At 42.3% G+C, this 26397-nt stretch overlaps 1 protein-coding gene across 1 annotated transcript in view; it reads right to left on the bottom strand.

Moving 5' to 3' along the window:
* Sarm (sterile alpha and armadillo motif) overlaps positions 1-26397 on the bottom strand; it is a 371560-nt gene that overhangs the window by 113293 nt on the left and 231870 nt on the right. The window contains exon 3 of the mRNA XM_071590601.1: positions 1902-2753. Within this exon, the coding sequence (XP_071446702.1) occupies positions 1902-2753 (852 nt within the window). The remainder of the gene's footprint in view (positions 1-1901; positions 2754-26397) is intronic.

The raw sequence follows: 26397 nt of genomic DNA, 5'->3' as shown, positions 1-26397 counted from the left end.
AGACTGCTACCATAATAGCTTATAGTTCAAATTACATCTTTCCGTCCTTTCGACCCATTATGCATAATATTTTACTTTTGCAGTGTCCCAATATTTCCGTGACAGGGTCCCAATATTTCTCGTGGATTCAAAATGCACGACAACAACAAAGTAATTAACATTTTCCGTAATTACCTATCGTTACTCTCATCCTCATCCACGGAGTAACTTGGGGAACATAACTTTTACGAATCTTTCCTTGAATATTTGGCGCACACATTGTTGGGATCCTCACGCATATGCAATTACATTGCACCGACCAACATGGAAGAAACATTAGCATTAACTCTATTTCAGAAAATCTCACCGGGTATGAAGAATGTTTAACTCACCGTGTTAGATTCTCGAAAGACGAAACGCAAATACTAATGAATTTTTCGCTCGGCAATTATCGATTTAGAGAGAGGGATGAAAGAGTTCCCGCCTCCCTACGATAGAATATTCTTTAGGATAAAGGCTGCTGATATACGAATAGAGCAATGCCGTACATTTTCGGTTTATAGAAAGTTGGTTTACTTCAATTCATCAGACAAGCACTGAAGTAACCATAAGTATGAGATTGGAGAGACGCCATGTAATCATCTCAGAGACAATGTGTATCAAGTCTAAGTTAGTGAACTGGTAGTTCCTGAAAAGAATAGTGATTCTCACCTTCACTTAAAGCTATTCTCCAATGAGAGTATGCCAGAGGGCGTAAACCGCCGGCATGTCCTGACACTAGGCAACCTTAAATGGGTCTTTTTAGATGCAACCAATTGATATTGATACCCACATCAAATGAATGGTGGAATTTCAAGGTTTGTATAAAAGGTATCGGTTACAATTTTTTTCCAAACGTGTGCGTAAAGTGACCGTCGTTTAAGTGTGTGCATGATCGCAGATCTTACATTGGCAAAGATGATAGTGCACGCACTATTATATCACAGAAAATTTGGCGATGCGAAAGATCTGCGATTAACTCGTCCTGAAGGTCTTCGGACAGATTACCTAAAACGGAATGTCGAGAGTGTCTACTTGCGAAGACCTTCTGTAACGGCATCGCGACGATTCCCCAACCCCCTTACAGTCCTGACTTGGCACCAGGAGAGAATATTTTCTATTTCTAAAAGTGAAATCCTCACTCCCTCAAAAGACACCACCATTGGACCATAAGTGCGGTCAAAGAAGCTTGCACGCGTACCCTTTAGAACCTTCCGAAATCGGTCTACCAGGGAGCCTTTAAGTCGTGGAAAAGCCGCTCGCAAAAGTATTTCAGAGATCAATGGATGTATTTTGAACATTTTTGGGGATTATAGCATATACAGGTATACAAACTAAATAGTAATATAGTTTTACGAAACTTTTCCCGATACTTTTTATGCAAACCATGCATGTGGCAAATGACAATTGACCATGCTGAAAAAGAAAGTTGCAGTTTAATTTTTTCTTCAATTTTGAATTCTTATTAACTGCATTTTCTCATGTTAACTCAGTTTTTCCGGAACCATTTCTGGGGAAGAAAGGCAATTTACATATAAGGAAGTGTCGCAAATCTCATTTTAACCGTACACTCGATGAGAAAGGTTTCTGAAATCGTATTTTAATGCAACAGAATGCTGCTTGCACTTAAACTAAAATGTATTGTATTAATTACCACAAAATACTGATACCAAAATGACATCTTGACCTGCTTCCGGAAAAGAGTCATGGGTGATTACACTGAAATACGAGCGATGCCCCCTGATTGGCCGGTACCTCGCCTACCCTGAGTCGCAGGGGCGAGACTCGATTCGGCCATCGGCTCCCCATTTACGATATGCCCCACGCCCACCGTTCGTCTAGCGGCCCGCTGGCCGAGAGAGACACGCTCTCGCCGTTTTTACCTGCTTGATGGCCGTGGCCTTCTCCGCCGTCACGCCTTCCGCTTCCAACCTCGCCCGCACGGCCGACGCAGCGCTCTGCTCGCTGTAGCTCACGTCTCCCGCCTGCACCCGCTTCACCTCCGCCGCGTTGGCCGTCGCCCGCTCCGCGCTGAACGTGTCCCGCACCACTTTGGTCTTCGACGCCGTCGTCATGCGCTTCTGCTCAAACTTCACCTCCGAGGATGAGGAAGTTGAGGCGGCGGATGCGGCGGTGGCGTTGAGATGGTGGTGGTGGTAGTTGGCGAGGGGGTGGTGCAGGTGGTGTCCGGCGTGGGGCGATAGCGGGTGCCCACCGCCCGCCACCACCAGGGCCGCCGCTCCGGGCGTGGGCGGCGTGTCGGGGTCGGGGAAGGTTACCAGGGGTTCTGCTGACGAGGGACTGCATCCCGTTGGGCTTCCGTCCGTCAGCTCCGTGCAGCACACGTCCTCGTCGCTGACCGCCCGGAGGCCTCTAGCGGTCAGCGACGGAGGGGGGCTTGGGGTCCCCGGGGGCGGCGGGGACGGCGAGGTACCGCGGACGCCGGCGGACATGGCGGCCACCGACGCGGCCGACGCCAGGCTCTTGAAGTTGGAGGAGCGCGTCGTCTCGCTCTGCTGGGTGCTCGAGGTGCTCGACAGGTTCTTCATCTCCGTGATGCTGGACTGCAGCTCGGAGAGGTCCGACTTGACCGAGGAGGCCTTCATCTCGGAGCTCACGAGGTGGCTGCTGCTGCTCGAACTGCTGTGGTGACTAGTGCTGCTGGTGCTGTGGTGCTGCACCCTCTTGGCGACGCGCGAACTACTGCTGCTGCTGCTGGTTGAGCTGGCCAAGTGCTGCTCGTGTCGGAAGGCGGAAGAAGGAAGGAGGAAGAGAGGGAGGGGAGAGAGAGAGAGAGAGAGAAGGAGAGAATGTGTATGTACGTATAGATATATATGTATGTATATATATATACACATGCGTGAAGTGAAAGGAAGCCGGCGACTCTCCTCTTTACCCCGCTGTTATAGGGGGAGCAAGAGGGCGTCTTCCGGGCGGGGGAGGGGGCGACGAAGCGTGACGTAACCAAGGACGCGCGTCACGGCCTTTGTTGGTGCGGTTTCAAATGCTCCCCACTCCCGCATTCGACGGCGACGCCCCTATTGTTAGTCCCGCCGGTCTCCGAGTGGTGGCGCTGGTGCCTCTCCTTCGTCTCGAAATGACTCCGGCCAGGAATCCTCGCCCCGCCGAGGAACGAACGAACGAGTGAATGAATGAATGAATAAATGAAGGAATGAGCGAATGGGGGGACTTTAATAATGCCCTCCCCTCCCGTCGGGTGCGTTGCGGGGAGAGTGGCGTAGTAAAATCCACCCACACACCGACAACCTTTCTTCCCCTTCTCGCGAATTCTCGGGCCGCTCCCGGAATCGGCGAACACTCATCGCGCCTCCGCCGTTCTATAATTATATCCCCCACGACCCCCGCGACCTCCTCCCGCCGATCCCCTCGCGTCCGCCGCATTGCTTGGCGACATCACAGAAGGGCACCCCGCACTGAACTCTCGTCGCTGGGAAATGCTCGTTTCGCCAAATGATTCTCGATGCCCCTCCTCGCCGTATTTTTTCGCGAAGGTTTTTCAATGCGTGATATGTTTCTTAAACATGGAAAGCGCTTTTATTTTTTGGAGCTACCGAAACAAAACACGCACCAGCAATTCCAGAAGTCTGCAGTTTGCGTCGTGCCGAGAGTTGGAAGAAGGTGGAAGCATTCCTTTTGTTGGTATTGAGTGGCTAAACGGGCACTCCGTTCATCTAAAGAGAAGTAAAACTATCACAGCTCAAAGTGCTAGCCAATGCTTTGAATGCCATTATATCTGAAAAGGAAATCCTCTAACGATTTTCGACGTGCGAGTGGCTGTATACAGACTTGTGGTAATAGTAGTACTTACACGCATGTATTTAGGTCAGGTCGTTTCCTTTCGGGATAGGTCCTTGTCAAGAATAGTCTTATTTGAACTGAAAACATGAAACTCACTCCATTTTTTTCCTCCCTGTCGACCCTACGCACATCTCTTACCTTTGTTACAATAATTTATTTTATTATCTCTCATGTTAATGAGACTCGTAGTATTCCTCGACCCGATAACCATTAAGACCACATTAATTCCTCCGCATATCCGCATAAGTTCCTCCGCATATCCCTTCCTCTAAAAAGAACATTATCTTTTCTCTCGCGTAAGTAGTATGAGCTGGCCATATTCTTTGAACATAAAAATAAGAGAAGCATTGCTTGTCAGTTTTTTTCCAATCCATCTCGAGACTAACTCATTCCTCCCCCCTCTCTCTCTCCTATTTTTACCGCAGACACCCCTCACATACACTTGCGCGTGCCCCTTACACGTAAAACGCATTAAATGGACAACATATTCATAATCGCATACCATAATCCAATTCCATGCACTAATATTGGGAGGAGTAAATTTTAATAGAGTGACGTTTCTTTCTCTCGCTAAACATTCTATTTTGTTATTTACTTCACGAACTAGCAAAACCCATTGCAGTCGGAATTCGCATACCGTTCATAATTTATCCAACCTATCACACTACGCAAAAGTTCTACCACGATTCGACCCACTAGCTCAGTTATTATGCAATTTACACTCAAAAGATGCAGGTAAACAAAACCGGCTATCCTATCCTCATGTGGTCGTTTCACACGTCGTGGAGCTTAGGATGGGGTGAGCTTGAGCTTCGGATATCAAAACAAGCTTAGAGTTTATATAACTGTACTTTTTTTTCAATGAGAACTTATTTATCTAAATGGTGTGAAAGAAAAAGTTCCCTGGGGCCATTATAACAAAATAATTTTAGAGAGATAAAGAAGGATTAACATGATATTGTAAATTATTCCAGCGGAATTGTCCAAACTACATGCTACTCGCTATTTGCGCTCACACAGACACGGGGAATGAGCAGTTCATTGCTGATCTAGGTCAGGTCGGAGGTGAGATGTTCGAGCCTAGAGTCCGATGATTAAACGAACGCTTTTACGACGAACAGGGACACAACTGCCGTCGGCTGAACAGAACGACCAACGTTCGCGACTCGATGCAATGATTAGATACAGTATGAGTGCCACTTCAAATAGCAGAACGTACAATAAATCGGTATCGGACAAGTTAGTCGAGAAAAACATTGCTATGTAAAATAAATAAATTTCAACTGCAATTAAAATACAATAAAATCATCATTCAATGCGTGTATGACTGACTAGACTCGAAATATGCAATAAACTATAGTTTTAAGATGAGTGGCTCCACATATTCGAGTTTTAAACCTTGCCTTTCGGACGTAAAATTATGACATAATTCCCATTCTTTAAAATATCCGAAAATCATCTCTCGAAGGTAAAAGTTATTTTTGATATTTGCCTGACTCGACTTGGAAAAAAAAATTCCGGCAGTTTTTTGGATAAATATTGTAAGAACCTCACAAACAATTACAAATGAAAAAATTGAAATACGATTGAAATAATTGACATCTAGACATTTCTAAAGCGAGAGGTTTAGAAATGGAGAACGATACGTACATACGTGTCTATCGGCGCGTTTTAAAATCCTATGACAAATGGTCTGCAGCACATCCCAGGTGAGTCTTAAATGACTGCCTAAATAGAGCAGGCAGGCTCACATGGGAGGAGTGCCTCTACACTGTTCATTGCGAAATAGAAGACGACGCGCGGGATGCATGGCGATTCACGCAAATTATTTCTGCCTTCTTGATTGCACTCTTCCCCTGGACTCCAGCCAGCTGGAACGGTATTGCCTCCTTTTCCAAGGAATCTTGCTAACACGTTCCTGCAAGCCATTAAGTGACTACTCCCGCGAGCTCATCGCCAGGCGACGAAACGCCTCATGGGACGTCACACTCGTCGAGGCAGGGCATTGCGTCACCGATGAGACATCCCCGGGGGGAGTCGCCACCTCTCTCTCTCCCTTCCGCCCCCCCCCCAACCCGCGGCTGTCGGCGGGGGCGGAGAGTGGGGCGAGACCCCAACTGCCCCACGCGGACGCAGGGGGAGGAGGGTGGGGGCGGCCATCCGAAGGGGACGCGCATTGCAAGCACGTCCTTATTATTACCATTAATCCATAACACATTATTGACCACGATTTCCCAAGCAATAACTACTACATTACATAGTACCTTGCAAGTTACCACTAGGGTGTGTGGCAGGGAGTGATTACAGACCCGACTACTTTTGGCAAAAAATACTCCCCCCTACCCCCTAGTGCAGCCGGGAAAGGTTATCCTGATCCCTTACCTTTCGTGGAAATAATTACATCTAAAATTTATCTGTTCCACACTTGATCTCTCTTAGCTTTTTTGACATAATCTCTCCTACCGTAGCAAGATGGGATTAAAATAAATTTTCAACATCACTGCTAAAGAGACGTCCTTTCAATTTATGCAAGAGATTTGATCTGCAATTTGAGTGAGTCACAGCCTAGCTCCTCTATTAATTTTGATACGCCTCTCAGTTTGCCTGAAAAACGTTTTACAAATGCAGATGCTCTGGGATGCACGGGATCCGATCCAATCAAATTTCACAACTGCTAACAGATAAATAGCATAACGCGGATATTATGAATGTGAAAATGTTTGAATTTCCCATCTATTTGCATTTTCTTTAAATCACCAGGTTATCTTTAATTCAAGCAAACGTTTTTGTAAAAATTTTGTCCCGAGAAATGCTTTTCAAGAATGAATAATTAGTTTAGATAAAATGTGAAGGGAGTTCGAATGTTTTTGTGAGAATATATGTCACTCGTGTGGGTGTTTGACAAATTATATCCATATTAAAGCTAAAAAAATTTTAAATATGATATAAAAATGCAATGAAAATATTTTTTATAATTTATACGTTTTCAAATTATAAACTCTTCTTGATTAATGCTTCAAGTTTAAAAAATTTAATTTCAAAAAAGGAGTGCTACATAACTAAATCACTCACTGACGACCCTAAAATTACAAATGACTAGCAATACTGTTTTCCGTATGAATACCGAAGTTTGGAGTGTACTCACTTTGTCCTTAATGATCCCCGGGTGAGTTAATTCAATGCGAAACACCAACTATTCATCCTATGTTTTACCATTTGCATAAAAAGTAATCCAATGTACTGACCTCGAATAATGAAAGAGACCGTGAAATGGAAAACCACAATATTTTATAAACCATTATACGGATTAATTAGAGATTTGGATTATCAGTTTTAAAATTATTTTATGTATTTATTCAATCATCCATACACAAAAACGTAACAATAGAACACCGCTGAAATTCGAATTTACCGCGCGTGGAATATAATTTTTGGTTCCGTGCAAAAATTAGCCCATTATGGCTTTGTGATAGTAATATCCCAGCATTAGCCTTCGAAATAAAGAAGGATTAGTATTGATCCGGTCCATGCCAATACGAGGCTATAATCGAGGGGTATACCGGTAAATATCGGCAATGTTGCGAACTCCACCTATTATGGACAGTATCAAGAATATAAAACTACAAGACAATGACAAGATCGTTCATATTATATATTGAATATATCTTCTATAGTATTATCACTAGTATTCTATCGTTTAAAGCTAGTCTTGATTGCACACTGACTGAGTGACGATGTATTTCAACAGGTGATTCCCTACTAATTGCCTCTCTTAACCACACACAACCTGGTATCCCAAAATACAATGACTCCTTCTTCAATTCTGCATACTTCCTCCCTTCATCCAATCCAGCATCCATATCCTATTCTTACCACTTTCTAGTTTTCCCAACGTTACGCCCTCTATCACAGTCTTCAATATCTTATCGCCAACAAAATGTTTGCATCCATCTGCTTCCTTTGGATTTCTCCCAACATTCCCCTCTCCTACCCCACATCACCCAGTACTTCCTCATTTGTTTTCCTTTCTGTCTCCACTTCACTTTCTCCATCCATCTCCACACACACAACTCAAAAGTGTCCATCCAAAATGCGCCTACCATCTTGATTCTGCGATCATGTTACCGTGCCGTGAAAAACCACGCTCCAGAGTTTTAGCAAGCCTTTTCTTAACACCCTTATTCAACGTCTCCATCATCAATTCCCTCCTCTTTTTGAAAGCTCCTTAGCCTAACGCTATTCTTCTTCTTATGCCCCGACTACGTTGGCCATCTTGAACGAAAATACTACCAAGATAGGTAAACTGTTTCACGCGTTTTAACTTATGAACTCCTATTTTTTATATTCAACTTATGACTTCCTCTTTCTCGAAAACCTGATAACCTTTGTCAAATCGAATATAATATAGCATATCGCGCACATAAACATCTCATAAAGTGACTTCTCCATGTTTCGGCCCTATCATATGTCACGCACATAAAATATATGGAATATAGGGAATGTTATAAAAGCATATCATAACGTGCGCCAACGATGATTGCGAAATGTTTAAGTCTGCTGGCGAGATTTGCGCCACTTGTTATATTAGTTAAATAACGACTGATGAGAAACTAATACGAGGACTGTCTGGAAAGTAATTTAAGTTTCGGCCAAGCATGGCGGTGGGTAGGGGTAGAGCCACCATCTTGGTGTTTAAACATCCATACACTCAGTACGCATTCTACTGTGGTAGTGCGTGCAGGCAGACTGTGGTGTTTCTACTTTGCTCACATTGCGAACTGTTGAAATGTGCGCTACAATAGAAAATCCCGCAGCATATGAATTGCGATCTGTGATTAGGTTTTTACTGGCAAAAAAACTAACACAAGCCAAATTGAAATTTATAGGCAACTTTATGAAGTGTATGGAGACGGAACAATGAGTGCAGGTGGAGTGAGGCATTGGTGCATTCAGTTTTAAAATGGCCACAGCACCAATGTCCACGACGAGGACCGCAGTGGTCGGTCTAGCCTTGTGCTAGATAAAATGACGGATGGCACAATTATTATTTCTCCGTCCCCTCTTGAAATAGCAACACCACTGAAGCATAGCACTGTCACTCATCACTTAGTCGGTGCACAGCACGAATTTCCCGATCAATGCCAGCAACTTTGGAGTTTATTGTCAGTGAAAACCCTGTAACTAAGCGGATTTTACATTTGGCGGGATTTCCAATTGTACTGATCATTTTTGCTCGCTATTGTAAGCGAAGGTCTTGCATAGCGGCCTTCCAAAAACTGCAGCTCGAGATTTACTGCCCTTTTGTGTGTGTGTGTGTTTATGCGTCAATACAGCAAACATTCGGCTTCCCCCAATACTTTGCTCGCTACAAATAAAACGTACGCTACTATCTGGACAGCTTTTTTATATGCATTTTGATAAGAGGAATGGTTTCCCTTCTATTTTCCAATACGTGAGAGATAGATGGGGACATCTTTTTACACGCTCTTTAGCACTTATTTGACCCATTTTAATAACAATGCTAATGTGAACTAATGAGAATTATAACCATATTCGGTATTGAGGCTTTGATATTGCCATCAAATATATGAAATTTAAACAAAAACATCGAATATTTATTGAGAGGGATCTCAGTTCGGTCCTCCAATCAATCAGTTTCTTCGCATGGCATAGGTTCGGGGTACGGCTGTAATGCGTTCTGTGTGCAACGTCTCAATTTGGTACAAAAATTATAAGAGCACTGAGGAATATTCATTACTTTAGGGTGACCCGTAAGGAGGGATAAATAAGGGTCATTTCAGGACTTAAGGAGCTTTACAACTTGAAAATGATGTCTTTAATAAGTAGGTAAGTATTTTCTTGAGAAGTGAGTGTTTTTCAGGTTGAAAAATATCACATACTGAAAAATAAATATATTTCCCAGCATTAGTGAGAGTCAATAGACGGTCCAAACGTTAATGACTTAAGCTGTGGATACCACACAACTTTTCAAGTTCAAAAACTTTTGCTAAAATATATTCAGGCTTGAATACCAAATCGTCCATACATAATAATAATTACTCTAATTCATGCCACAACATTATTGATGGGAATAAATTAATCGGACTACATATCTAGCGCTTTTTGTGACCTTAAAATAACAATAAGGCGCTAAAAATCATAAAAAATAAAATGCTAAATTCAATAACCAATTTTAATCATTCCAAAAAATAAATCTGTGGAAAAGTACGAGTCTTTCTTTTTAGTATGGATTGTAATCATTCCGTTCAATTTCCGTGTAATTTTTTACGTATTGTGACTGCTATTAACTCAGTATTTACGTACAATAGAAATAAAAATTTTTTACTAAAATAATGAAAATATACTCTCAAAAACTAGGAGAGAGTATTGCATATTTTCCCGTGCATTATAATTGATAAGGATCACGGCTATTTTTATCTCTTTATCGACCATTTCTTCATTTCGAGGTACAAAGTTAATGTTACGCATAGGATATTCGATATAATCGATTTATTCACTTACCATACAAGTTTTCGAGGCGAATGGTAACATTATCGACGAAGAAAAACGTGGACAAAAGAGAATTCGTAATATCTACATTAAAAGGCATCGGGATGGTGCGGCGACTAACGTCCTCGCTTCCAAATGAAAGGGTCCGGGTTCAATTCCCTGAGAACGGCTGATATTTTTCAGTGGTGTTGTGGTACACTTTGTCGAGTGATTACGTCGTCCGCCGGATCGGACGTTAAGCTGCCGACCCCTTGGCGCCTTTCGTTAATAGTAGACTAATGCCAGCGCCGGGTTTCTCTCCATCATTTCCCATTCATCCCTAATGGCACAAATGACCTCCTCTGTCGGTCGCCTCCCCTAGTAACTACTATCTAAATGAAAACCTCTTCAATGCACGTGAAAATAAATCTTAAAGATACGATTGGGGTCAGGAAATTTGCGTTGAGGTCATTGCAATTAAACATCGGTTTTCTCCGACGAATGGAATGAATGTTTTCGCACTGGCCCATGAATGTGCAACTCATGCGGAGTCCCGGGGTCATTGAAATTGTGACCTTTCCCACCGACGCCATCTCTCAATTAAAACACTATTGCATGCTGAGAGTAAATGGGCCATTTGATTGAGATTGCACCAGCAAATGAGCAATGCCCAGGGGCCATGTTGCACAGAGGCCCGAGGCTTACATACAAGGTCCACTATTAAAGTAATGCGCATTCTCTGGGAAAATAGATTTATTGATCCTACTCGTACAAATGCTTAAAATTCTTCAAAATACTCTCCCCCTCCATCTATATACTCGCGGAGACAGGTCTGGCACAACTGGAAGGAACCATGAAATTCTTCGACGGGAATTTCCTTCAGGTACGTTGTAACATGCTTTTGACTATTTCCCACGGTCTCCCAATGCTTTCCCTGTAGCTCTCTCCTCAGTCGGGTTAATAAAAAAGAGTCGCACGGAGCCAAGTCGGGACTGTGAGGGGGCTGGGGGACCACCGGGGTGCTCTACTCTAAGGTGCTCCGGGCCAGGAAGTTGGTAATGCTGAAGGACGTGTGGCTCGGGGAATTGTCATGGTGGAGCTTGACCGTGTCGTGCGCCGTGTTACACATTTGAAAAACCACTTCACGCAGAGAAACGTCTTTCCGCTCAGACTGCTCGGAGCAAACTGGCAATCAGATGCGTTGAAAGGGCAGACCCTCCACCACATTTCCCGACCGGTTTTACCTCAGTGCCATGGATAGTCGTGTCACAATAAAATTATGCGCCTTACTTTCATAATGGACCATGTACATGCATGCATCCTTGCGTAATGAACGCAATTTCTGCCCTTATCTTTACTTAGAAAAACTTTGTGAGCTCCATAAAGAAATTTTAGCGGAGAGGAACTTTTGGAAACCTTAAATAGGCTTAGGTTAAGGCTGGAAGAAGAGAAACGACTTCTAGCGCTCGAGGGAGTCGTCAATAAATCAAAGTGCAATTGGCCCAAAGGCTTTTATTTCTAAAACAACTTCATGCGAACGCCAAGTCTGTGGCTGTCTAGTGTAACTTAATTGTTCGCAAAGAATACAGGAATTAATCAAGACTTACACCCCAACTTTCTACCAATAAGACGATTCTTATTGGCAGACAAGCATGTGTCCTATCAAACCAAAATTGATGAATGAAGATAACATGGTTAGGAGGAAACTTAAACGACTACATGCTGAAAGTATCATGAATGAAACCGAGTATAGTATTAATATTTTTTTACCCGTTATCTCATCTAATAAGATAATGATTCCCAATTGATACTTCCACAGGTTTCTTTTACTGTGAACTTCAGTCAGCATATGCAGGTGGGTGATTAGTTAATATACTGCCATGATAACTTGTACCGAACGCCGAAAGACGGCAAACGATTTTTCGATTCCCAAATATCAATTCTCAATAACTCCGTGGTTGCCAGTTAAAACGAGGAGGCTTCTCAGTGATTTTCAATCGAGCATTAGAGAGAAACAGCGATTCATATGCCGTCATTTCCTTCGGAAGTACTTCTCCTTAACTGCATCACAAAAACCGAATGGGTATGACTCCTAAATATATCTTATTGAAGTCGACGTTCTTTCAGAAATTCACTTATCACAATCGTGTCGCGTTGAGATGACGCCATCAGTTACGACGAACGTCGCTCGTGAAGATGATTACTACACGACATCGACAATCGTGACGCATCGTCACCGTGTTTCCAACCAGAGCGTTATTGTTTCTCGGGAAGAATGGGAGGAGTGGGCTGAGATCAGCGAGCGGACGAGCAGGCGAAGACGGCGGGAGGCGCCCCCATCCTCGCCGTCAAGCCCCCTCGCTTCCGTCCAAGCTCCTAGACGGACTAACTGCAACATTCTGCGGAGCACCACGAAGATATTTCCCAGTGTAAAAGGAGCATGGACAAGCAAATCCACTAACTAAGTCGAATTAAGTAAGTATTGCGACAGTAAATTCGCATAGTATTGAAGGTTTAGCAAAAATGAATATTTTCAAAAGGAAAGAGAGCGACCCAAACGACAAGATAAGCAGGGAGAAGCAGAATGGATTCCTTAGTTTTAAAAACTCACTGAAGAACTCGCAAGTAAATTGACGGAGTGGGAGTAGTGACATTAGCTGGAGAAAATAGCGCCATTCTAAGTATTTACCATAAATTGGTCTAGTGAGTATCGAGGCTTTGTCGTAGAAACGTTCTTTAAGAACAATAATAGTGTAGTGGCGACGCAGAGGGTGCTGTGGCATAGCAATGATGCGCATTTTAAACCTCTCCGGCTCAGAAAATAGGCAACATTTTCGTTACTGGGCGACTGACAACCCTCAAGAACTTCATACAAGACCTTTTCATAGCCCTAAAGTGATATTTTGGTGCGCTCCATAGGCATTATTGGGTCTCACTTTTTTAAATCTCGAAGTTCAACTGTTACTGTAAACTCTGTGCGCTATTTTGAGATACTGGAGAACTTTTTACTCCTCAAAATGGAAGAGCATGGTGAGGAATATGACACAGAAGCCTTTTGATTTCAACGGAGCCACGGCTCATATCGCCCTTCGTTCACGCCAAATCCTACCAGAACAATTTATCGACCGCCTGATCTCCTTACGAAGGATGTTCCATGGCCCCTTCGCTCCCCGGATTTGAGCTAATTTGATTTTTTACTTTGGGGATATCTCAAATCTGAGGTTTTCCAAGTTTGACCAAGGAGCTCGGACGCTCTTAAGGAGGTAATTACAGATATTATCGCTGGAATAACGCAAGATACAAGGTGTGATCAAAAACAGACAGAAGTGGATTTATAACTTGTCTATTTCGACGGATACAGCTTAATCGAACTTGTCGGCTCCAAAATCCATGCCTTGGCTGACGACACACCTTTGCCAAGGTTTCTTCCAGCTCTCGAACCCTGCCTGGTAAGCCGCCTTAGGGATCCCCTTCAGGTCTACCGTACAATTAGTTGTAACGTCCACAATAGAGTCGAATCGGTACCTTTTCAAGGTTGATTTTAACTTTAGAAACAAAAAAATTCTGATGGAGCCACGTCTGGAGATTAGGGTGGCTGCGGGATCACGGAAGTTCCGGTTCTGGCGAAAACTCTGTCACGATCAGCGCCGTGCGAGGCGGCGCGTTATCGTGGTGGAAACGCCACGCATTGTTTCTCCACATGTCCGGCCTCTTTCGGCTCACTGAGACCCTCATCCTCTTCATAACCTCTAAGTAGAAATCTTTGTTGACGGTTTGACCTTGAGGTACGCATTCTTAATGAATCAGCCCTTGCCAATCGAAGGAACAAACCAGCATGGCCTTCACATTGGACTGGGACATGCGAGCTATCTTTGGCCGCGGAGAATGAGGACCTTTCTAAAAAGACTGGGCCTATTCTCCCGTCCCATGCGTAGGTCGTCTCTCGGAAGGGAGGAAGCCGTTTACGCAGTGACTGAAGATTGGCTATCACGTTTTCCACGCTCCACCAGTTTAGATTCTTTGAGAAGAGAACGCGGATGACTGCTTCCTGCAGTCAACACTCTCACGCACCGGCAAGGCCCTTTTTTCAACTATCTTGAGAGGACTAAAAAAATCGATAATGTATGGTTAATAATAAAAAAAACAGTCTGGACATCGTCGTGATGCTTGTCAAAATGTCGAAAACGAACAAAGACGCCCATTTAACGCGTTGGACAGATCGAGACTAGTTGTATTTATAAAAAGGTTTAGGGTCGAGGAAAGGAGTAAAATATCCAAAATGGTGCAAAGTGAAGATTTAGGATGTAAGGGAGGCTTTAACAGATAAATGGATTCACGCATTTCATATTAGGCAAACGGCAAACATTAAAGAAATAATAATTCTCATTTTAAAATTGAAGGGAAAGATACCATAAAGCTTCAAAACTGAGGGTAACGTTTCCTCCTGATTTTTTGTACTCGAATTTTTCTGACTCAACTTTGTGGAAGTTCATGTTAATTAAATGAAGAACACAATGTAGAAGTAGTTTTTAGGGGAGGCGACCGACAGCTGAGGTCATTTGCGCCATTAGGGATGGACAGGAAAGGATGAAGGGTGGAGAGAACCCCGGCGTCGGCTTTAGCCTACTCTTTACGAAAGGCGCCAAGGGGTCTGAAGTTTAACGTCCCATCCGACGGACGGTGTACTCACTCCTACGTAAGTACCCTCCACAAAGCACCTCAAGTAGGGATCGAGATACCTCTGAAACATATTCAACACCGCCGGGATTTGAACCCGAGCCCTTTGGTTGGGAAGCCAGTACGTTAGCCCTCGCACCATCTCGATCCCCAGAACACAATGTATTATTCCCCTGTTCTTTATTTTGGCACTACTAGTTTCAACGCTTAAGCGTCGTTATCAGGTACGTGATGATGACGCCTAAGCGTTGAAACTAATAGTACCAAAATAAAGCACAGTGGAAAAATACCTTGTGTTCTTCATTTAATTTTCTACTGATATTCCATTTTCAGTACACAGGACAAAAAGTGAAAAAGTGGCGAATAGAGTAGGCTTGCCTGTCAGGGCCGAAATTTCGTTTTCGTTTGAACAACAAGGTGTCCCGAGAAAATCATTTGATGCCAAGTCACACACAGGTGTACAAAAGCCGTACACCTGTGTGAATTCTGCACTCGTAATACAATTTTAAGGACAATATATTTGAAGGATCTCAGGCTTTCCCGGCGAATAGTATTCAGGAATTTTTCTCGGGTTTCCAACCGGGTCAGGTTTCGGAGTACCGACGTTTCGATGGCTGACTCTGCCATCGTCTTCAGGGTTGAAGTGCAGAGCATGGAAATTGCCGGGTATTTATACATGTTGCGTGGGTCAGGTGTGGCCTGATTGGTCGGATGAGTTTCTTCGGCCCGCTCCGGTCAATCGGCCTTGTTCCCGTGTGTTTCTCATCTTTTTTAGTATCGGCTTCCAAATATTACTTATCTGGAAGCCGGTGTCTCGGTTTAAGTTGTTTTTCTCCAGTCGGATCTCTATTCCTTCTTTTACCACGCGGTCCCAATAACCGTTGGCATGACATAGCCTCTTTGTGGCTTCAAAGTCGATTCTATGGTCATGGGTGATACTGTGTTCGGCGACTGCCGACTTTTCCGGGTAGTGGAGTCGTATGCATCTCTGGTGTTCTTTTAGGCGTTTTTCAATTGTGCGGCCCGTCTCCCCGATGTAAACTTTGCCGCACTCGCAGGGAATTCGGTAGACTCCCGATGACTTCATTCCGCGTTTGTCTTTGGCCGTGACAAGGAAAGATTTTAGCTTCCCTTGTGGTTTGTGAATCGTTTCCACCTTGTGTTTTTTCAGTATTCTTGATATCTTGTGTGATACTGAAGATGTGAACGGGATGCATGCTCTGGCGATTGGCTTTTCTTCCTCCTCTCTCCTACCCTTAGGTCCCGCGAAGGCCCTTTTAAGGGCCAAATCGATTTCGACGTTAAGAGCACTATTAGAAATATTAGAAATGCCAATAAGAGCAACTCCTACCTTGGCAACGAAAAAAAATTTACCCGAGACGTGTTTGTACGCGGTGGATTCTGCAACTGCTTGTACCCGAACAACAGGACGCCAGCGGCCAGGTTTATTCACAGGCGAAGTTGATATTTCGGGAAAATTAGGAGTTTTTTTCGATGATTAACACTTGGGATGAAACTTGGCTAAATTTTTTTGAGCCTTGACTATATAACACTAGGGAGAGCCCAATGAAAACCAAACAGCCGGCATAGCACGCAGTCTGCTAAAAGCTAGCTCTTTACGTATCGATTATCCCATCACTGTGGTAAGATAACTGCATGGTGAAAAATCACAGGCGCACGCAGTTGTTGGGTTATGTCCTTGCTGGCGCGTGAACTAGTTGTGGTACCGGGGGTTCGGTTTTCCTGTGACTGTGCTCAATACAACATTTTCCTCCAACGCCGAATTAATTAAAAATAAGGGCAAATTTCAAAGCGATGAGCTGGGTGCTGAAACGCATGCATAGTGGTTGATGTCACGCCGTAAACGTTGTCACTAAATATCTTCTAAAATCAATGTAAAGTATGTTTCGCATCCCCCTTAATACTCTAGGCCTAAACCCATGCTCCCGAATATGAAGAAACGCCTTTTTGGAAAGCGTTTTCCTTAAGTGAAACAGTACTAGGCAAAATGAACATGTTTCAACTGGTAACGGCTAAATCTGGCGCTATACTTGAGTAAATTTAATGTAACTCGGACTAACACAAACGTAATCTTACGTACGTGCGTAACTCGTAAATTAGATACTAAATTTCGCAAAACTAAATGTCACGCATGAAAAAAGAATTGATGTGACGGAGGAAAAATAAGTATGTCAAAATATACAAGTATTAGTATGGAAGAAATAAATTAGTATAAGGAGCAAGTTTCCAGAATTACCATAAAGTTTTTGTAATCCTGCTAAACCTTAAAGGGTACAGCACGGAGGAAACTAATGTATCCTAAATGAGCTCACAATTTTAGCCTAAAATTGGCGATATTTTTTTGGTAATCGATTCTTTCCGATTGGAGGCAAGGGAGGCCCAACTTGCACTCGCAATATGAGAAGCGGAAATTCCATCCGGTCATGGAGTCTGCAATCTTTAAATTAGCGAAGATTGATATTTTAATCATTTTTATCACTTATGAAAGACTGACGCGCGCGCATAGGTGGCGCCAAACGAAGCATCATCAAAAGGAGAGATTGCAGAGTCGTTTATCTTCATCTAAGGCCACTTGACAAAGAGTCCGGTCAATGTCGCAAATTTTCAGGCAAAAGCGAATATCTCAATCGATATACTCAATCAATACTCAATTGATATCTATACTTAGCACAAGAACGGGAAGTGTCAACGACCGTTTACGAAGTTTCCATGGATGTCGTCAGAAGTATAAATTTGAGGACTGATAACACATAAGTCTGTAAATAACTTTGAAGTTCCAGGGTTTGTTCTCAATACGAAATAATAGGAATTCTTTGCGAACAGTCTACACCAAAGGCAGTTAGGGCGACAGCACGTACAGAGAAAGTGAGATTTCCCTATATTTGAGCATCAATAAAGACGTCCTTACAAATTTTATAAACATGTGAAAACGGCCCAATTTCTAAAGTTATTACTTCCATTATTGCTATTTAAATTAACCTCCATGATTATTATCCCCCAGAATGCAACTTGGTCTCGAGTATTACGGTTGCATTCTTAAATTCGTCATATTAGTAATATCCGTTGCTGTTTTTATTTGCTTATTCAAATCACTGCCGATAGAAAGAGCGACATAATAGCTTTCTAATTCAGGAGCCCCCGGATTTTTTTTCGTTTCCAGCCGTACTTCAAATAGCAGTATAGCACATGATGGTAAATAAGTATTACGTTTTTTATTCATGGTAAGGGCATGCGAATTGTTTTCTTCGTTATTTCATTACTCGAATGGTATCAATTTTTGAGCAAACAGAATCTGTGAATATTATACATAAATGATGTGCCTTTGACATGTATTCTTTCCCTACCCCTATTGAAACCCTTCCGGATTTTTTACAGCCGTTGTGCTAAGTTCGTGATAGCAATATGGTTGGCTTTTTTCCTCCGGCTATGCGTGCCAAGAAACGCCGTGTTCCTATCCTTGATGACGTCGCATGATTGCTTTCCCTACTATCGTTCCCTCTTGTGTTCGTCCACTTCTCCTTAGGTGAGTGAAATAGGCCAGATACCATATCCTGGCCATACAAATCAGTGTAATTTACGTGCGCTCGATAGTTCAAGTGGTTAAGGCCCGATGCGGCCTGGAAAGTCGAAAGATTTGCGGTTCCATTCCCGGTCAAGTAAACGTTTTGCGCTGGTGATCTGCTCGATTCCACCTTCCACACCATTCCTGTGTTTGTCCTTTATATTTCGCGGTAGTCCAGGGGGAAAAGCATAAGACTACCGGAGGGTCCCAGGTTCAATTCCCGGGTAAATCTCTGGGCACCTGTATCACTAAACAAGCTATGCAATTTTTCGGGTACCAGATCTTGCTGGGAAACAATTACCGTCAAAGGGAAAGGAACTGGCCCCCCTACCCTGATGTGTGAATTTCACACGCCGTCGGGCTTAGTACTGGGTGAACTCTACCATCACCGACCAAACTGACCTTCGGGTTGATTACTGTGTTTATGGTTAATTGTTTATATATATATATATATATATATATATATATATATATATATATATATATATATATTGCTTACTTGTTAAAAGGTTTTCAAGGAGAATGCCCATTCAAGTTTATCCAACTTCCCGATATTACAAAATCAGGTGAGCTTTGGTGATCGGTATGCCTCGGAGATCATAGGTCTTGAAGCTTCACTCTCGGATTTCTGTGTGGTGACCATCTGAAGCCTTTCCACACGCCAAGCTGGGAGAGTTTGGGGACAGGTGGCCCAGTAAGTAGGTACCAGGCGGCTTCACACAGGAAGGAAGTTCCCCAGTAACAATCAGTGTGTGTTGACTTCTGTCCTCTTGGCATTAAAAATGCAGCTGTTTCATTTTGGGCGACAGATTTGAATGAGATATCGCAATTGCCGCGGGGAATGTCAACAGGCATTGAAGACGTGATTTCCGGACTGATAGACTTGATGCGTGTTGTACGCCATTTCCCCTCCAATCGAGGAGTCTCCGCGTTCCTCCCTGCGACGTTACGGAGGCGGAATGTAAGAGGCCCTTGCAAAAATGTCACTTCTTAAGAATAAGAGCCACGCATATAAGAGCAGACGTTAACGAGGCATGACGGGATACACATCGAGACGGGTGGATGCAAGTCCAAAAGGTATCTGCGCCAAGATCTAAAACGCAGTATCTACCTGTAAAACGCGTATCTGCGCTAGGGTTGGACGGAAAACAATACTCTTTTTTCTTTATTGAATTTTTACTGAGTCGTTTCAAATCATCGCCATGGACAATGCTGACTCATACAACATCGTCGTTCAATAAACGAGGCCCAATGATGTTTCAAGAATTAAATTGTTTAATACCTATCCTCAACAGATAATAACATTAGTCATCAGATTTTCGATTCAATTTGAAACACGTACGCACGCGAGAATAAATGGCTGGGTTGAAAATTCCATTGAAATAAACAATTAAAATTAAAATATCTGCTTTGGATTTTCTAACTGTAAAAAATAATGCAAAAACCATTTTCTTTATTACAATTAAACAATGCAGATGGTAAAGCAATACAATGCAATGCAGTGAAATGGGCAAATGTAGGCCTACATACGGTGTAAAGTGTCAAATACCAACCAATACGAGACTGTCATATCTACGGAAAAAGCTGGCAAAATGAAAAAAACCGTAAAAAGTTAATACCAGAATTTCTCTAGATATAAAAATGAGAGAAACTTTAATTTTAAGAGTCTACAAAAACCGGAAATCCCGTTGGATTTTAAATCTTGGCGCGACGTTGGAAAGACTCGATCAGAATGCAGAAACAACGGTCGTTAAAGTCTCCATGTCCCGAATAAGAACCACCGCCTCCCTTGAATCATCCCAACTACCTCGAGGCTTCTTTGGATTCACGGTCGCCGTGAAAAAAGGGAAATAAAATGAAGGCCACTTAAATGAAATGCTTACTCTCGATAGCAATACTAGCATTCGTACAAAATGGCGAACGGAGAGCGATGTGCGCGTCAGTGCAATGACCGGTGGGAGAGCAGGCTATCACAGTCACCGGAAGGAGTCGCCAGAATTGTGGGAAAATTTGAATCTCTTCGCCATAGGAGAGATGCTAACTTCTTTACCGTAACCATTGGATACAATGACGTCTAGAACAGTCATACTTGGGGGATGTAAACGTAAAAGTTGATTCATTTAGGAAAAAATAATATTAACGAGTTCAGTTAAAACTTAGGGCCTGGAAAAACTGACTAACATATAATTAAATTCCAAAGTTTTTTAAAAGTAAATTCTCATGATAATTTGACATAAATATTGTCACTGAAGTATAAAGCCTTTTTCTGGGAGTTTTCACGATAGTCAACATTTTTGCCCATTACTCACGAAAAAATAATTCATCAAGCTGGCAATCAATTATAATTCTTCTCTAAATAAAGGCGTAAGAGCCTTGCTGATGCTATAGTCTTCTTGTCCTCTCTTTTAGCCTCGCATTGATATCATCCTTAAATATTTCCGACGGGGAGCCTTATTTGTTTCAAGATTTTTCATTTAATATTTCGAGATTTATGTTTCTTTGACAAAATAAACAACTTAAGTTAGAAAAGGAGAAAATCTCGATGCTGAGAATAATGGACTCTACAGAAAGACGGCATTAGTCCCGAGAGAAAGGGAATCTTTAGACTGAGGCTAAATATCGCAGTCGGAAGGGAACGCCCTTTTCAGGACAAGAGAGTAGGTCGGCGTGAGGACCCATTGCTTGCTTAAAATTCGTGATGTCATCAGGACATCTATGGTAGTCTCATCGCTTCGCTGTGAGAAGGGCGAATCACACAATAGAATTAAAAAACACTATATCAAAAATAGTGAAAATAACCACGTACTTATTGCCTTCTCGTATCACCTTGGTAACGATTACATAAGCAATCAATATCAGAGAGAGTGAGTTCAAATGTGGTGTAAATTTACACAATGTTTTCTTCCTCGTGAAAATATCTTGGCCCATCTTGATTCTTTGATTCAACTTCCATTATAGTAGCTATCATTCAACTTCCATTATAGTAGCTATCATTTTGCAACTACTATTTCTAATGCTAGGACATTTTTAATCTTGTGCTTCCTTTGATATATTAAAAAAAATTCCAATAGTATGTAGCTAGCCTATAAATTATTTTTCACTTTAGAGATTGGTTGGCAGCGTTCCCATTACCTTCCTCCACTATAGAACCAACCCAAATTTACTGGCACGACCCTATTACAAGCTGCTCTCTCAACCTAAACGTATTTTTACTTGCAACAAATGCATACATAATATTTATTAATCTGCCTTTCCTTCTAATTGCCTTTTAGTTAAATATTCCCATTATTAATTCACTCATCATTCATCATTTATCCAGAATTATCCTATTTACATAATATTTATTGAGTGCACTTACGAACCGGCAAGTATATGACCCAAAGGATCACTGCAACCTTTGCCGAAGCAATTTGCAACCACCATTCAAGTAATGAAGCGTAACTCTTAAGACGTAAAAACAATTGCACAGTTGCCACAGTAAAAGATACTTCAATCATTGACGGATGAATTCACTGGTTAAAATATCGGTCGAAAGAGACACCTAAATTTGACCTTCCGGGTGGAAGCAATGGGTGGTAAAAACAATGGCATCACGAGGTTAAAGGGGAACAGAAGACATTTCCCTATCGGGCTCGGTTAAAAACAAATTATTTCAAGGGACAGAATGCGAATCACAAAAGCGACGGCACTCTTCTGTCTTTCACTCCGCACTCAACTCCCGGAGATGGGGGAGGCAGACATCAAAGGAGTTAACGAACGAGCCGACGAGGGAGAGAGGGGGAGGGTGTTGTGACGGAAGGGGGTGGAGGGAGGGAGAAAGAGGTTGAAGGGGGGAGGGTTAAGGAGAGAGAGTGGAGGGAGGGAGAGTGAGTGATGAAGAGAGAGAGAGGGAAGGAGAGGAAAGGGTGGGGGAAGGAAAGAGACATCTGATCGTTTTTCATCAAACCTGAGAGGAAAATGGATGTTTGGAGAGAGGGAGCGGGACTCACTCCACCTTTCCCTTTCCTCCTCCGCGGAAGACCGCTCTCTCGAGTTCCTCAGTATCTCTAATCACGCAGAAGGACAATGAAAAGAGACGCCACGCATCATCATACCGTTCGTCGGAACGCCATTTGAAAATTAGCGGATCCGGTCCAGCGAAGAATACACATATATGTTTATTTATGGATATATATATATATATATATATATATATATATATATATATATATATGCCTCTCTGAGCACACTCAGCTCCACCCAAGCTATGCGATTTTTCGGGTGCCAGATTTTCCTGGGAAACCAAAACCGGCACAGGGAAAGGAACTGGCCCTCCTACCCTGATGTGTGAATTTCACACGCCGCCGGGCTCAGTACTGGGTGAACTCTACCATCACCTACAAAAGCGACCCTCGGGTTGATTACTGTGTTTATGGATTTATGGAATAATGTTTCCAGATTATATATATATATATATATATATATATATATATATATATATATATATATATATATATATATATAATCTGGAGGCGGCAGGAATGTTTTTCAACACCAATAACACATGGACCCACATACACACACATAGGTACATAATTGCAGGAGCCATTATCCCTTTTAGGGATTGGGCGGACGTCATAAAATTCTGGTCCGTTGTCCCACATCGAAAAGAGAAAACAAAGTGTGAGTAGAATTGTCCTGGGCGGATATTTATTGCCACTGTCGTTTGGTCTGCCGAGGCGAATCCCAGCGGTGCTAATTGTGTTTCGAGAGGGCGAGAGGGAGGGGAAGGGATGAGTGACAACTGGGACTCAGTTCGGGGGTTCCATTTATGTATTCATTTGGCAAGTGGGAGGTGAGAGTCTTGACAGATTCAAAAGACAAAATTCTGAAACAATTGGAGTTGAATACCTTAAGATTTAATAAAATAGGATCAGACAATCAGTGAATATATGTCACTTTTTAAAATCAATTTTCATTAAGAATGCAGGCGAAATTGCAAGCCGATAAAATTCATTCAAGAGATTCTGGAGCCACTTTCATTTTCTTATTTTGGACGCTCTATGTAATCCCAAACTTTTGCGTACACGATCCTCAAACAGGAGTCAGTTGTTTGGACTTCCATTATAAACACAAATTTTCACTTTTCGAGGCAAAAAATGTACAGAAATTAACGCAAAATAAACAGCACTGTCCTAAGTATAAGTTTTTGTTACGATCGTAAAAATTATTTTTTCTTATGAATGGCAGAGGACCGTAAAACCTTCTGTTGATCCTTCTTGGATAATATTTCAAGCTAGTCGAAAAGAAAGTCGCCTCTAAGTGATCACTGATTGCAGATTAGATTTTAGGAATGCAACGTGAACCGCAAACGTTTTCATGCCCACTAACCATCCCATATGGACGCCTTGAAAATATTTGCTACGAGACAAGGTGCATGTAATAAATACTCGATTGTAGTAAAAGAATTGTGCAGTTTTTATTCGCACTGAGCATTATTATTATTGGTTTCATTTTTAATGCACGTTCTTAGGTACGGGAATAAGAAGTATCTACATCTACACAATACCCCGCAAGTTGCAGCAAGGGCGTGTGGCGGGGGCTGTGAGGTCACTACCCGTTAACTAGAATAAAATCACACCCAAAACCAAATCATCTTACCTCTACACAAATATAATAATACGAAATTTTTTGCATACAATAATTTTAATAAGAGAAAACGTACATTTAAATCATGCTTTAGAACTATTAACAAATTAAATAACAAGAATAACATGCAGAAAGAAGCATGCAAGATATTAACAAATACTACATATACACTACCAATTCTATTTATCTCCTACGCGATTGCTGTTATGTCAATTATGATCTACAATAGTTCACGAAAAAAACCACATTTTAAATCTATCCGTTCTACGATAAATCTCCCTGATTTTACCTTGGTAATCTGATTTACCATAGTAAGTGGTGGCCTGAAATATCCCCTGCGTGGAAAGCGAATACGCGTGTATGTATATATGTGGTTTGGAAAGCGAATACGCGTATTTCGACCACAACGTGGTCCTCTTTAGAACTTTGAAGGAGAAAAACCACTGCAACACAAAGTTGAAGTTAATCGGACTGAGGAAACTCGGGGTATATAACGTATAGGTGGAGGGGGAGAGTGGGTAAGGAAGGGGGAGAAAAATTGAAGGGGATTCAATGAATGACCGTTAGAATTAGGAATGAAAGTAGTGGGCGGGGAAGAGAAAAAACAAACGGTCGTTAGGGTGGAGAAGTCGGGGTGAAAGTGAGTGGCGACCACATGACTGTAACGTAGCGGAGGATAGTGTTCAAAATGATAGGTTTAAGTATAAGCTTAGGTCCCTTTACGGCTTAAGAACCTAAATAAAGAGAGTAGGGTATATTTATCTCAAAGGAGCAAGAAAGAACAAACGCGAAAGTTTTGGATCACCTGAGTAACCCACTGGGACGCATTCAACCCGCTAGGAACTCGAATAACTCACTTGGATGACACTTCTGATTCATTGAACGCCAAAGAGACGGGCGTCTCCAAACAATCAACTCAATACGTCTCTCCGGCGTATCTCGAGGTGAACGTTGGATGGCATTTAGGAATGGTATGAATCATCATTGTTACTCCACTGTTTGGCCACGTCGTTTCCGCTCAGGAGAGACACTCGCCTAGCTATTCTGAGGCACGCTTGTTTGTTCTCGGCAAGATGCTGGGAATCCCGAAGTGGGTCGACAACGCGGCTCGAGAAGTCTAAGACCAAGGCTTGATGCCAATTCCGAGTGAATATAAACGAGGAAAGTTTCCATTGATACTAAATTATTATTCTCACAGTGAGCGAAAAACTATTGAAAAATTCCCTGTAATATATTCTGCCTTAAATCAAGTCGAGTTCAGGGCCATAAAAAAATAACAGATACCTGCGATTCAAGTTTAACTATACGTGTTGCATTAAAGTTTTTCACTCAGGCAAACAGTCATTCAAACGCATTCGTGAACATATATTTATAATGTGCAAAAAAAACTCAAAACTACCAAGCATCAGTTTTCACTGTCACATCCAATTTGGAAGCCACAGGTTATAGCGAAGTATTAAACATGGCTAAATAATATATGTGATACTCACGGCTCTCTTTTCACACCCAATAAAACTTCATTCTATAAAATTCAATATTTTGAAATCCAGAGTGAATTATACCCGTCCATTTTTATTTATTTAGCGGATAATTTTAAATTACCAGTGCTAAAACAAGCAAACTGGGGTGTGGGTTCGGAAATTTATTCCCGGTAGATGGGTTGATATCATTGCAAAACTAAACTCGAGGTTCAAAAACTCGAGGGCAAAACCATGCACCATGGTACATACTCTTGAAGTTATCGAACCACCCAAAGGTGACATGGAATCGAAATCAAACCATCCTATATCATAGCAACGGCAGCAGATAAACATCCGCTTGGTGTCCTGTAATCCAACGCTATGGTAGGGGGCGTTTTCATATAAGGCACCATATCCACTGGGCGCAGTGCTCCGATACTCAAAAGCACATGAATTAATTATTTATACCTAAAGGTTAAACGCTTAAATTGGGTCTACTGACAGCCCCACTGTAACAAAATAATCGTACTTAAAGTAAGGATCATCAAATACTAAAAGCCACTAGCTAAAATGGGCTACCTTGTCTGCGAAAGGGCTAAAATCTAGGCTACCTTGTCAGACGGACGATTTAAACTAAAACTATCCCTTTCCGCAATTAAACATAAATATTAACATTTTAAACCGATTTCCTCTGCAGTAACTTCATCTGGGCTCAATTAATAT

Source organism: Hetaerina americana, unplaced genomic scaffold (assembly GCF_022747635.1).
Source record: "Hetaerina americana unplaced genomic scaffold, ioHetAmer1.1.p SCAF_4, whole genome shotgun sequence".
In the NCBI taxonomy this organism is placed as follows: Eukaryota; Metazoa; Arthropoda; class Insecta; order Odonata; family Calopterygidae; genus Hetaerina; species Hetaerina americana.
The sequence above is the reverse complement of the archived record's forward strand: the minus strand, read 5'-3'. Positions and strand labels throughout refer to the sequence as shown.